Source organism: Stegastes partitus, unplaced genomic scaffold (assembly GCF_000690725.1).
Source record: "Stegastes partitus isolate 25-593 unplaced genomic scaffold, Stegastes_partitus-1.0.2 Scaffold75, whole genome shotgun sequence".
Lineage (NCBI taxonomy): Eukaryota > Metazoa > Chordata > Actinopteri > Pomacentridae > Stegastes > Stegastes partitus.
Genome location: NW_007577806.1, coordinates 842,608 through 856,218, shown reverse-complemented (window position 1 = coordinate 856,218; position 13,611 = coordinate 842,608). Strand labels below are relative to the sequence as shown.

Sequence of the window (13,611 nt, the reverse complement as noted above, 5' to 3'; positions counted from 1 at the left end):
ATCGGCTTGTTTTGAAGATCAAGAGGGCTGATTGTCAGTTTCCTTTAACTTTTTTATTATTTCTCCTTACAGCGTCTGCTTCGTGTGAAAGCACAGGCATTTGTTTTCGAACTTTGATCTGCACTCAGCATCACCGTCAGGCAGGGGTGGAGGAAAATCCCAGATATTTTGATTCTACTAAATCTTACTCCAATTCAAGTAAAAGTTCTTTTTAGAAAATGTGACTTAAGTAAAAATAAGTATAGAATAATTGAAAACTAATTTGCATTGAAGACATTCCCAGTCTGAACCTATAACAACTAAACACTGTACCTAACTTGGATTGGACCACCGTCCACTTCAAAGCAGTCGTCTTGTGCAGTAATACAGCGCTCCCGCTGCTCCTTCCACACTTTGTATACTCCCTGAAGGTTTTATTCTGTACACTACTCGATCACCAACCTGTGGCATGCCCTGGATTTCCTCCCCTGTGTCAAAATGGCGAATTCAGTTTCATATTTTGAAACAGGGGCTGCAAGGTGGCGCAGTTGGTTAGCACTGTTGCCTCGCAGCAAGAAGGTTGCCGGTTCGCGTCCCGGTGGGGGCACTGGAATCTTTCTGCGTGGAGTCTCCATGTTCTCCCCACACAGCGTGGGTTCTCTCCGGGTTCTCCGGCTTCCTCCCACAAGGTCCAAAAACATGTTGAGGTTAATTGGTGATTCTAAATTGTCCGTAGGTGTGAGTGTGCTTGGTTGTCTGTCTCTGGGTGTGGCCCTGTGATGGACTGGCGACCTGTCCAGGGTGTCCCCTGCCTTCGCCCTGGGTCGGCTGGGATGGGCTCCAGCCCACCCGCGACCCTAATGAGGATTAAGCGGTGTATAGATAATGGATGGATGAATTTTGAAACAGGAAGATGTCTTAAGGAACCAAAGGGTGGATGAAGACTGAATGTTGTGTTGATGCAGCCAAAAAGCTGATGACTCGTGCCACAGATCTGGTCCTTTGTGCTAAATGATGTCCCTCAGACACCTCAGGACATTAACAGTCGAAGTTTACAGTCCAAGCTCTGAACCTGGGAAGGACTTTACGATGCACAACTCCCATGAATGTCAAACCAAACAATGAGGATGCTCTTGGCGTTCTTCTGTCTCGCAGACTCTTCCACTGGACGCTGCCTTTTGGTCTCCGGTTGTAGCCATAAAACCAACTCATGTGACCAGTGATATTCCTTGACATAAAGGTTGAACGTGATGTTGGCGTTCTGCACAAGCTCGAGATCAGTGGTTGGAATCGCAAATGTGCATCTGCGAATGGTCAGAATGGGACTTCCAGAAAGCCTTCCAGATGTGCCAGGAGTGCTGGGAAGAGTGTATCCCTGCACAGTGGATAGTGGCAAAATCTGTTATGGTGGTGTGGGCTTTGCTTTTTAGAGGGAATTTCTTGATCCCACCATGTATTCAGTGCAGAAGATGGTCCCTTTGACTGTTGGATGATTGCGTATTGCATCGTTTATCAAGTTTGTCATTTGTCATGCATCATTAAAAAATAGGGGGTTTGTGGTAATTTTTACTGCAACAAATGATAATTTTGTAGGTTGATCAGCTGTTTAATTTTTAGTAAATATTTTTTTAAATTGAAATCAGGCCCTCCAGTAGTTTCTCCTTGTTAACATGTGCATATGGTGTGTTTTTTATATGCTAGAAGACACATCATGAGAGAAATGAGCAGTCAGTACCATGTCTGAGTATTTCTACCATTAAACTGTGGTGTACAGATGACAAAAAATGGTGGATTCAGACTTCCAACGTTTCATATACATAATGATCCAATCCTGAACCACTCAGCTTGCAGGGTGGGACTGCCTGCATCATCAGTCTTCTTCTGAATCAGTTCATGGTTTAAACTGTTATGAATAAATTACTCCAGTTTTGCTCTGTGCCGTTGAGCGGTTCTACAGTGGTTGAGCAGAGTTGTAGGTTTGCTAGTGAGTGAGTCCCTAAGAGGTGTGTTAAGAGAGCAGTAAGGACTTCACAGATCTGCACATTCCAGCGGAAGCAATGATGCAGAGCTACACTGAAGGCATTTTAAGACAGGAGGGGATTGTTTTCATGGAGAAAACATCTACATTTCTAACCTTGATATACAGAGATGCATTTTTAGGGGTTTAAACAATGACCAGAGAGGGACTTAAAAATAAATGAGGGTTATTTAAATAAAACGAACAGCAGCAAATCATCATGTCTGAGAAGCTGGAAGCATCAATGTCTGGAGTCTTTGCATTGAAAATGACAATAGTCTAAATAGTTGCTAATTGATTTTCTGTAATCATCTCTTTCTCTACTTGTTTATATGTGTGAGTGGTTTAGTCTAAATCAAAAAATCATCACTTTATATGCACTTTATATCTTTTATATGAAGAAGTACATGAATAAAAGATAACACTCAAGTACAATAATTCAAATTAGCGGAGTACTTGAATATACGTCCACCTCCTCATCAGGTCTGAATTTGAATTTTTCCTGTTAAAACTTACAACAATAATGGCATTACCATGAGCCTCAGCTGTGTTTTATGTTTGAAATGTTAGCATGCTGACATTCTGAACTACGATGGTAAACTTTATATCTGCTGGACAGCCTGTCACTGCTGTCAGTACAAGTCTCATAGAACTGCTCGCATGGCTGCAGACTAAAAAAGGAAAACTAAGTTCTTTACCCTTAAAAACCTTTATAAGGAGCCACTGCCTTAAACCTCCGTCTCAAAACTGCCTCCTTACTGCCTGTTTATGAATCCTTACTTCTCTGCTTATGTACTTAAGTGTCCTTATTACAGTTTAAAAACCTCCTGTCTTTCTCTGCCGCTGCCTGCAGGATGACAGGGAGGGAGTTCTTCACCCGTTTTCCAGCCCTCTATCCGTTCCTCCTGAGCCAGCTGGAGGAGGCTGCAGCCACAGTGGAAAGGTGAGGTGGCCTTTTTTTTTTTTTAATCCGCACACATGCACACTCCACATTGAGCCCTCGCCGTGGCTTTTCACACATCCCTGATCCCATTATAGGTTTAATTTTACTTTTAAGTTTTCTAAGCTGCACGAGACAGCTTTTTTGTTTTCTTAAGCTGATTTAGCAGAGGTGCTTTTGTGCCGGGAGGCTTCATGGAGTAACAAGGTGGAAGAGGTGAAGTTAGTGCAACTTTTCATCAGTGAACTGGGAAGTCCATTGTTTTCTCTGATCAAATAGCATTTCCTTGCGTTGACTTGTCATGTGGGTCTTTTTTTCCCCAAAGTACTACTTGCTCAGTTGACAGACTGTTTGTTCAAAGCACAAGGCTTTATGGCCGAATAAAGTAAATGTCTTGTTCAGATGTAGTTTAGTGTTTTTGTGCAGCGGAGAGTTGAGTCCACTGAGGTTCATTGGCCTTATCTTTGTCAGCTCAGCTGAAACTCCCTTTTTAAAAGCATCTGAGTCGTCCAACAGATCCCCAGGCAGCCTTATCTTAATATGGATCCAATTAATTGAAAGCTCTTTCAGACCGGCTCTTTCACAATTCCCCTCACTCCCTTCGACCCCTGTTAAAACATCTGCAAATTTCCCACGGAACCAGATCTTGGCTGTCTGACTTCCCACATCATCTCGCCGTATCGCGCCACCCAAACAGACCGACCGCACCATGCTGAGGCCATACGCTGCAGGACGGGAGTTTAGTGGTTTTAAACAGACGTGCAGAAGTTACAGTAGAAGGAAATTTCTAAAACTGTCCATGGTATAGGAAAGATTATAGCAGTGACATCTGAAACTGTGTCCACATATATACATTATGCATTATGTAATCCACCCTTCCTCTACAAAAAGGCCTCAAACGAAGACTGTAAAGAAATATTATGACAGTCCTGTGTCCAAAGATAGTTATGTGATCAACAAGCTGAAATGCAAACACAGAGCAAAGCACAAACAAAAAATGGCTTTAATGCACTTGTAGATGGGAATCTTTGCTTTTCCTCTGGCAGCATTTATTATTGTAGCATGTGGACGGAGCGGCTCAGCATGTTTTAACTGTCTGCATGTTATTCTACCGCCTGGATGGGTTGGATGCCATGCTTTTTTCCTGAAATAACTGATTTTCTTTAGCCACTTGTTGACAGCTTCAACAATTTCTGAACACAACATTGGGATAGAAACACCTTTAAAGGTGACTTATGAAGCTTGTTGCAGACATGTGCTCCTTTCTGTCAATCTGATGGCATCGGAACATGTCTGCTCCATGTCTGAATGAGCCCCCTGCTTACTTCTCCGTCATTTCTGCATCACTTTTAACACAGCATGACTCTGAACTGCTCCCAGTCACATTAGCAGAAAGGTAGATGACTTGCTTCAAGCTGTGTGAAATGATTTGGAGGCTTTTTCCACATTACAACACCAATATTAGTCTCAGAGTGCCAAAGACACAGTTTGAGAGTCAAAATCATAAAACATCTTCCTTATTCCCTTTGCTCTAAAATGTAAAAAAAAAAAAAAAGAGAGAGAGAGAGACTCGCTCATAATAAATGTAATCCAGGTTTTGACAAAACATTGCCAGGAGCAGAGGTTTGGTTTTGCTAAATTTTCACTATAAAGTTATTAAGCACCTGCAGGATCAGACAGCAGCAGGATCCATCTCCAAAGAGAAAGAGAGTTGCGTACATTTACACACAAAGAAGAACAGCAGTTACTTCACGAGTTACTTATAAGGATTCATTATCCCCAATCTGGAGATGAGATTGATCAGAATTAGCGAGACAGGAGAGCCGTTGCACTCAGGGTCACAGTTTGTCAGCTGCGGTGACATCATTTGTTACATAGGAACTGTCCTGATTTTAAAATAGGACACACATGGACAGAATTTTCATTGTTTAGGACATCATAAATCTATGTTTGATGTTTGAAGGCTGTCACTTAAACAGTAGACCAAGCAGCAGTGTATCCCATGTCTGCTGTGTTTTAGTCCACCTGCTCAGTAGAAGTCCATTGGTCCATTTTTTTCTTTATTATTATTACAATAAAGATATTGTTTACAGCAGCCTAGCATTACATGATTGTCTTTGCTGGGATTCTGTTAGTTGAATTGACACCATCATACACTGTACATGCATACATATACAATCCCTGCCTCCGCCCACTCCTCCCACTTGGCGCCCAAGAGATACCACAACACACAGTGAAACAATATACACAGAAGAGAGAAATTTGCTCCATACTCTATTTAGATATGAATATATGCTCAGGTTACATACATGGAGCCGTGTATGCCCAAACACAGAATTTAATATGACACGTGTCATGCATACATCTATATGTGCATGCACATGCAATGACAGGGGGTTATGATTACAGCAAATCAGGAGAAAGTGGCCCAGCATATGGCCGAGAATATCCTGCGGCCGTGTCTGTTACTCAAGCACATCTTGGATCAGGCTACAGCTTCTAGTATGTTGCTGTATGACTTAAATACTATAAATATTGGAGCAAGTTGTTGGACGATGCATTCAGCATGGTGACGTATCTGTTCAGAGTTAGTGTGCAGTGAAGAATGAAACATCTAGAGGCTTTAAAACTGTAGGTAGCACAATATCTATTACATGTGTTCCTACCATTTTTACCTTAATATTGGTGATACCTGTGGGAACATATTTTCAGTTTTATAAAGTAAATGATCAAAATGTTAACTCATAATTTTTTTGATTTGTGGCATTTTAACTTTGTCAAACTGCTCAGAAGACATTCCTGAGTTCTGTCTACTTCTAGTCATGGTTGGGCTGTTTCCATGGAGCTGCAGGTCTTCATACTGTGAAAGCATCCAGGGATTCAGAGGCTTAATCAAACTCTTACTAAAATAAAGTGATGGAACTAATGTCACGTGATTTAGAGCAAACCAAAAAAAATCTGGCCCAAGACAAACACTGCACACATTCACCACCTGTTTGTTTAGTGAATAACACGTCTGATTTTTTTTTTTTATATATTTTTTTTACCAGCGATTTTATCTGAATCTGAGTCATCGTCTGGATTCTGTGTTATTAGACGTGAGGTTTCTCTTTAGTGTCCCCTCCTTATCTCAGCCATTGTGTGTCCTGACTAGACAGTCCCCCAGCCACGCTGTCTGCTCGTAAATGCACCTACCCTAAACACAGCAAATTGGATTTTGAAAAGAACATCCTGTGAGCACAAGCGCACACTTACTGTCTGTGCAAGGAGACGGGGTTTTGAGTAAGAGGATGGAGTTTTGCATTCCTAATGTTACTATCTCCGCGTAGCAAACTCAACCAGGTTTATCTCTGAAGCTATTTCAGGTCAGTGCCCACGTTTTGCACTGATGTGATTTGTTGCAGTGCTTTATCTTATCTGCCCCTGCCTTCACTTACAAAGGAAGCAGTTTTTGTATCATTTTCAAAGTAATTTTCTAAGTAGAAGTGGTGATTTGTTTGTCTGAGAGGCAAATAAATGATAAGCTAAAGCTTCGGTTTACTTTAGAGTGTCTTTTGTGTCTTTGCTACTGCTTCCTTTCACCACTTTCTAAATGAAGAATTAAAACACTTAAGGTCTGCGTTCTGTTTCCACCCTCTTTAAAAGATGAAAAACAAAAAATAACCTTTTCATCAAATGCTGGAGATGATTGAGGAGGTTGGACAGAGAGGGCAGACGTTCATGGAAGACCTCCGCGTGGAATTTGAGAGTGCCCTTAAATGCCACGGAGTCTTTTTCATCCCGTCAAGTGTTTCTGCCTCCAGCTGTATCGCAACAAGGCCTAATATGTTTGCAATTCGCCTCTGTCTGCCCCCCTCCTGTCTGCGTGACGTCACATCCCGTCCTGCTGTGCTTGACTGAACTGTGACATTAAACACATTAGACCAGTTACTAATTGGCCTGCTATTACATTTCCCATCTCGCCGATCTATGGCGGTCCCAGCGGATGGTTCCGAGTGTGTGTTTTGTTGAATGATTTAATGAAAAGCACACGTTGTTTTCGCTGTTCTGTTGTTCTCCGTTCTATGAGATCCTCATGACTAATGACAGGGCCCGAAGGACATACTGCTCGCCTCCGCAAAGCTCGGCTGCCAGGCGCTCCATACGTTGTAAACACTGTTTTCCCATGAAGTTCTCGAATTCAACTGTGATGACAGCAGGAAGGGAAGCAATAAAACTTTTCTGACAGCAAAGCGTGGCCCTGTTTCATACTCGATACCAGATATACGTAGAGTCCCTGTCCGTTTCTTTTCTTTTTCTCCGTTTTTCCTCCCTCCTTCCTTCGCTGCGAGTGTGTCAGAGTGAAACTGTGAAACCGCTGGCAGAGAAAGATAGTTTCCATTGTGACTCAGCTGGCAGTGATGAGATTTGGATGGAGGAAAAGAGGGAGGTGAAAAGCTCGGTTCAAGGACAGATGAGGAGATGACTGTATCGGAGTGTGGGTGGTTTTAGACATGCAGCGTGTGTAGAAGAGCAGGAGGAATTCAGGACACTTATATTTTGCGTTGGAATTTTTTAGGATTTTCATGTGTGAGGCGTGTTGCTGTTTGACCCTGTTGCTGAAAATGGCCAACGCACTGCAGCCACAATCACATGATGTGACTTTCAGATTTAATTCAAGAGGCAGGCAGGCATTTTATATGGAGTGCCTTCATTTTCAAGGGCTCAAAAGTAAATGGACAATTGATTGATGAGTAGTTTTGTGGCCTGGTGTGGTTGGTTTGCTTGTTGTTTCATGACAGATTAAAAACATAAAGGGACAGCAGTAGTTTCCACGTGTTGAGGTTGCTTTTGATAGGTGGTCACGGTACCTCTCACTACACTGCTCACAGAGGTGTCGATGCAAGTAAAGGAGTCCATCGTGAGGCTGAAAACCAAAAACAGACCTGTCAAAGGGACAGCAGAAACACAAGTTGTGGCCAAATATCAATCTTGTATAGTCCTATAAAAAAGTGTAGCTCAGCCACACCAAAAGACAACTAAAGTGAACGTTTCCAGAATTGTTTTCCTTGGTGAAGAAAAGCTCCTTCACAACATCAAGCCAGGTCCAGAACCCTCTTTAGGATCTCCTTAAGTTCATAATCAAGAGATGTCTTCATAAAGTTTTTTTGTTTTTTATTTGCGCTGGCTTTCACAACGAAGGCCTAGCTATGTCAAACTTATTCCTCCTCTGATTAGTTTCTTTCTACCACAAAAAACAAACAAGCTGTCCAGTTCTGGAACAAGATTCTGTATAAAGATTAAGAGAAGATGTACCAGGGCGATGGGGAGAGCAAAGTGTGAAGAAGGATAGGAAATGTTCATGATCCAAAGCACCGCATCATCTGTCAAACGTGAAGGCAGTGTTATGGCGTGTGCATGTATGGCTGCCAAAGGAACTGGGTCGCTGCTGTTTACCGATGATGTGACTGCTGATAGAAGCAGCAGGGTGACAACTATATGATCTGCACAGACACAGTCAAAAGCTTTAAAACTGATAGAACAACACTTCACAGCACAGGTGGACAGTCACCTTTATATTTACAATTATGTTGGTTAGTCAAACTACTTTTCGGGCTGAAAATTGAGAGACTTTCTAAAAACAATTCATAAACAGGTAGTGTGTTCCTTTAAAACCCTTGAATTAAAGCTAAAAGTCTACACTTCAGTGGCATCTTAATTACTGTATTTCAAAGGCAAAGTTATTAAAATTGTGTCACTGTAACTACTTATGGACTGGACTGTATTTCTCGCCAATATATATAAATCAAGTTGGAGTCAGAAGCACTCAAAGCCTGCAGTGGAACCTCCCGAGTGATTCTGTATGTTAATATCTCTAACAAGTGCTTCTAGGAGATCCTGTTAAAACAGCTACATGGTTAAAATAAAGTGATAGTTTGAATACAGATTATAATGTGAAATCAAATTTTTAAAAACTATCAGCTTCTCCAGCAGAGAATTTTTACTTTTGGGGGTGAAAAAAAATAGAACAAATCTGCGCCTCCTCTCTGGTAAAGCCTCGTACCTCAACGGCATTCTAAACTCTATGTCGACTATGGTGGTCCAATGGTGGGCTGCCTCCCCCACAACCCTTCTTCCCCCACAATTCAGTTTAATTCAGTTTTGTTTTATTTATGTAGTGCCAATTCATAACATATGTCATCTCCAAGCACTTCACATAGTAAGGTGAAGAGCTTCCAAAATTATAGAGAGAAGCCCAACAAATTCAAAGGTTTCCCTCAGAATCCCTCAAGCCTTTGGTATCGGTGGAAAGAAGAAAAAAAAAAGCCCCTTTAAACAGAAAGAAACCTACAGTAGAGCCAGGGTCAGAGAGGTGGGCTGTCTGTCTCAACACGGTGGGGTTAGTGTGAAGGGGAGAGGGTAAAGGATAGCTGATTGAAACTCTGTGCTTTGTTTACTGAAACAAATCCCACTTTTACACAGTCATACATTCCTGATTTCTACTCTGTGGTGTGTGTTTTTTCTAACTGCATTACAACAATTATTGCTATCCAAACTTTTCAAGTTCAGCTTGTCTGACTCACTGGATGTAGATGAAGATTAAATTTGCTATTTCCACTGGGCGTAGGGGAGCCCTGCTTGATTCTTTTCAGTGAATTAGTCACCAAAACAATTCCCCTCACACTATTCAAGAGCACTGTTGCAACATCCATTGAGCGCTAACACAACGTTATGCCAGGCTAAGTTGTCTTTAGTCATGTTCAGTTGTTTCACAGGGAGATGACAGACAGGACAGCTAAATATGAGCATGCTGACAAGACTGCAACCACAAACTCACTGTGCCCAACTGCACACATCTCTTCCCACATATTTACAACAGCCCTTCGATAATCAAGTGAAGTTTCCTTTCCTTTCCTGTCCTGTCCTTTCCTTTCCTTTCCTGTCCTGTCCTGTCCTTTCCTTTCCTGTCCTTTCCTTTCCTTTCCTTTCCTGTCCTGTCCTCGCCTTTCCTTTCCTTTCCTTTCCTTTCCTGTCCCGTCCCGTCCCGTCCCGTCCCTTTCCTTTCCTTTCCTTTCCTTTCCTTTCCTTTCCTTTCCTTTCCTGTCCTTTCCTGTCCTGTCCTGTCCTGTCCTGTCCTGTCCTGTCCTCGCCTTTCCTGTCCTCGCCTTTCCTTTCCTTTCCTTTCCTTTCCTTTCCTTTCCTTTCCTTTCCTTTCCTTTCCTGTCCTTTCCTGTCCTGTCCTGTCCTGTCCTGTCCTGTCCTGTCCTGTCCTGTCCTTTCCTTTCCTTTCCTTTCCTGTCCTGTCCTGTCCTGTCCTGTCCTTTCCTTTCCTTTCCTTTCCTTTCCTTTCCTTTCCTTTCCTTTCCTTTCCTGTCCTGTCCTTTCCTTTCCTGTCCTCGCCTTTCCTTTTCTTTCCTTTCCTGTCCTGTCCTGTCCTGTCCTGTCCAGTATTTTTGAAGAAAGACTGCCTATATGTGTGCACAATTTAGCACATTTTGCACTTTTTTTGGCTGTAAACACTTTTGCCATCAACAAAAACCTTGATTGATAGACAATGCAGTTGCCATTGACCTCTATTTGTTATGCATTGCTGTTGCCTGTACATTTAAGGCAATGTTAATATATATCTTTTAAAAATACTTAAAGTCTGCCTCCCTGTTTGTGTGTGTCCAGTGACAGTGGTCAGGTGAAGCTACACCCCAGTCTGTTCCTGCTGCTGCTGGTCCTCAGTCGCCTCTACCCGTCACCAATGGACGGATCCTCTTCACCACTGGGACTCGCTCCTTTCATGCCCTTCATCATGAGGTTCGTGTTCGATCTGCACACCCACACACATCAGTATCTTAGTATTTATTTTAACGACAGCAGCACTTGAGCTGCACGGACTCCACCAGTTTCTTCAGTGGGGTCGAGGTCAGGTGACTGTGGAGGACAGTTCATGAACAATAGCACTTCTTTGTCTTTTTTGGTCTGCAAGTGGAAGCTTTGAGGTGTGTTTGGATTCATCATCCGGCTGCAGTATGAATCCTTCTCCTCAAAGATGCAAAGCAGAGGGTGGATGATGTCTCTGAAGAAAGGAGTGGTTCTGAAACCCCACACAGAGTGAAACAATAGTGAAACCAACTATTGGCCCCCTGGTGGCCAAACTTTGTTTACACTCCCACAATGTTTAATAATGGATAAGACAAAGTGAGCATTTCTGCTTCAGTCTTATGTTTAAATACATTTTACGGAATATATTTTATGTGCCTTTTGCCTTAGCTGGGCTACGCTCCAGCTGCCGTTACCCTCCACAGGATGAAGCGTCTGTCGTGGATGGCTGGATGCATAGATCATGTGTACAATTTCTAGATATTGCAGGACCCCATGTAACAAATAATCTGTCGAGTGTGACCTAACATTTTTACTGGTTTCACTGGTGTTCCTGACATTTAGCAGGTCTGTCTCTGTGTGTTTTTGAGTGGAGCACTTCTCTGAGCACAGCACGCCACCAGGTACCGTCTTCTTGAGGACATCAGTCAGTTGTAGCTTCAGAATATAACCTAGATTACACTCTTCCCTTCTCATCTCTGCATATGAACCATAAGTAAAGTCTAAACTTGTGGAGAAACACTGAGATATGATTAAACAACCAACATGGTGCATTGCATTTTTTGCCTAAAGAGCTTGGCTGGGAAAAGTGCTTCCACTGTGGCAGCAATGAACTGAAACGTTCAAAAAGCAAAATATCTCCAAGGAGGTGGTCTTCTGCCTCGACAGGTGCGTGGCTAGCCAGGTAGCTCACCGACCTGCAGCGATTCAGTGCCAGGAAGCGGAAAACTTAAGCAGTGAGGAATCAGGAATGACGGTAAAACTGAACAATGTTGATAAAAAAAAAAGAGTTTCCTCACTTTAAGATCATCCCAAAGAAAAAAAACAGGTTCAGTGTACAAAATCATCATTTACATGATGTGATACTGACAAAAACACTGTCTTGTGCTGTTTGCTTGGGAACAAGGTTTTCCACCTTCTATCTCTTATGTCCATGCGTCTGATAGCTCATAAGAGAGCTGAAGTGTCCTTGAAGGAGAGTGTTTCCCGAGCTGAGCTGCTAAGCGACCAACAGACTGTAGTATCAACAGTATTCAGCATGTAAAGCAGTGAGATGCTCTGCGGCATTACATTATATGAGGAGTCAGTTCTCTCTGGCTTATATGTAAAAAAAAAGGTTTAACCATAGGAATGCTCGATCAAATCCAGGAGGGTCACACACCTGCTCTCAACGTTAAACCTCCCCAACAACATTTCTCTGAACTGCAGCTCTTTCCAACTATAGAACAATTCACAATCACAGAGACAAAACACCTGCAGTCTAAACACTGATGTGCGCTTTTTTGTCTTTTTTTTTGTTTGCACAGGTGCTTCTGCAGCTTTTATATCAATGTTTTCGCGTCTTCTTTTATTTCTTTGTGTTTTTTCTGGCACTAGAACCTCTGTGATATACTGTAATGTTTGACCATGTCTACAAACAAGACAGATTTCTATAGTGAGCGTCTCTGCTTGTGTTGTCTTATGCTGCAGTGGTTGTTTTAGATTGTGACTGGGTTTATCTAAGTGCATTCGCCTTTATACCGGGGAGTAAACCTTGCATGGGAAACTGCGACTTCAGCCTTCATTTTTTGCATTCCTCACATGGAGAAATCTGCAAATATTATTGTAGCGTGTTCATCTAGAGTCGCTGCACCTGCAAACAGAGCTGTTAACGCGTACCTACTGCACACATGTTTTTGTGAGGACTCTGACTAAATCCATTCTGTATCTGCAACCTGCCCTTCAACAGCACCTTTAAAAAGTGGAACCCCAACTACACAACTTTGCTCTCGTGGACAGCAAAACATTTGCCCACCACCTACAGACACTGACGCTCAGTGTTGGAGGTGTTGCTTCCAGCGTTCTCTGGAATGCCGGCACACACAGCTGGTGATGTTTTGTGTCTAAAAACGCTGGCAAAGTGGGGAGATAACATGGTCTTCCTCACATGTTACACTCCCTCACTGCACCTTACAGCTCGATGTTTTCATTTTTTATGTTTGAAATAGAGACCTTTTAATCACGGCTTCGGTGGTCTGCATAGTTTATCTGCATTGTCCTGACAGATGAATTAATTCATTGCAACATTTTTGCAGCTTGTGTGTCTGAGTATTTGGGAGGATGTAGGGAGTTTAGCTCTGGCCTTGAGGTTGGAATGGCCAACTGTTGGTTTAGATAACATTAATTGAATGTGGGCACTGGGTGTTATTTATGTGTGCTGGTAGCTGATGCTGATACATGCACGGTGCATTAATACAGTGTTGTCGTCTGCTTTGGGAGTGGATTTTAGGATATTAGTGAAATGAGTTTGCCATGAAATTTTTGTGCGAATATCTGTGATCCACAGTGGACGAGTCTTACTGACTTTGGTGTTCACTTCAGTTTGGCTTTACTGTCACCATGAGGTTGCTCTGACATTAGGTTCATGTGCCCCTAAGGATGAATAGTAATTGCTTTTAACTTCGTCTCTTCCCTTGACGCCATCATTAGGTCAAAACTTTGCGTGACCTGCAAAACTGATGACATTCCTGTCAACGTCAGCTGTGCATGTTGCACTGCTGGCGTGCTAGACTTAGACTGAAAGCATTTTGCCTGGTAAACGTTGGTATTTTAGCATTTTTGAAGC

General features: G+C 42.5%; 1 protein-coding gene across 1 annotated transcript in view; it reads left to right on the top strand.

Annotated features, from left to right (window-relative positions):
* The window catches only part of LOC103353518 (THADA armadillo repeat containing), a 62,461-nt gene that overhangs the window by 20,610 nt on the left and 28,240 nt on the right, over positions 1-13,611 (top strand). Inside the window, exons 6-7 of the mRNA XM_008276534.1 lie at positions 2,850-2,939; positions 10,590-10,721. Coding sequence (XP_008274756.1) covers positions 2,850-2,939; positions 10,590-10,721 — 222 coding nt within the window. The remainder of the gene's footprint in view (positions 1-2,849; positions 2,940-10,589; positions 10,722-13,611) is intronic.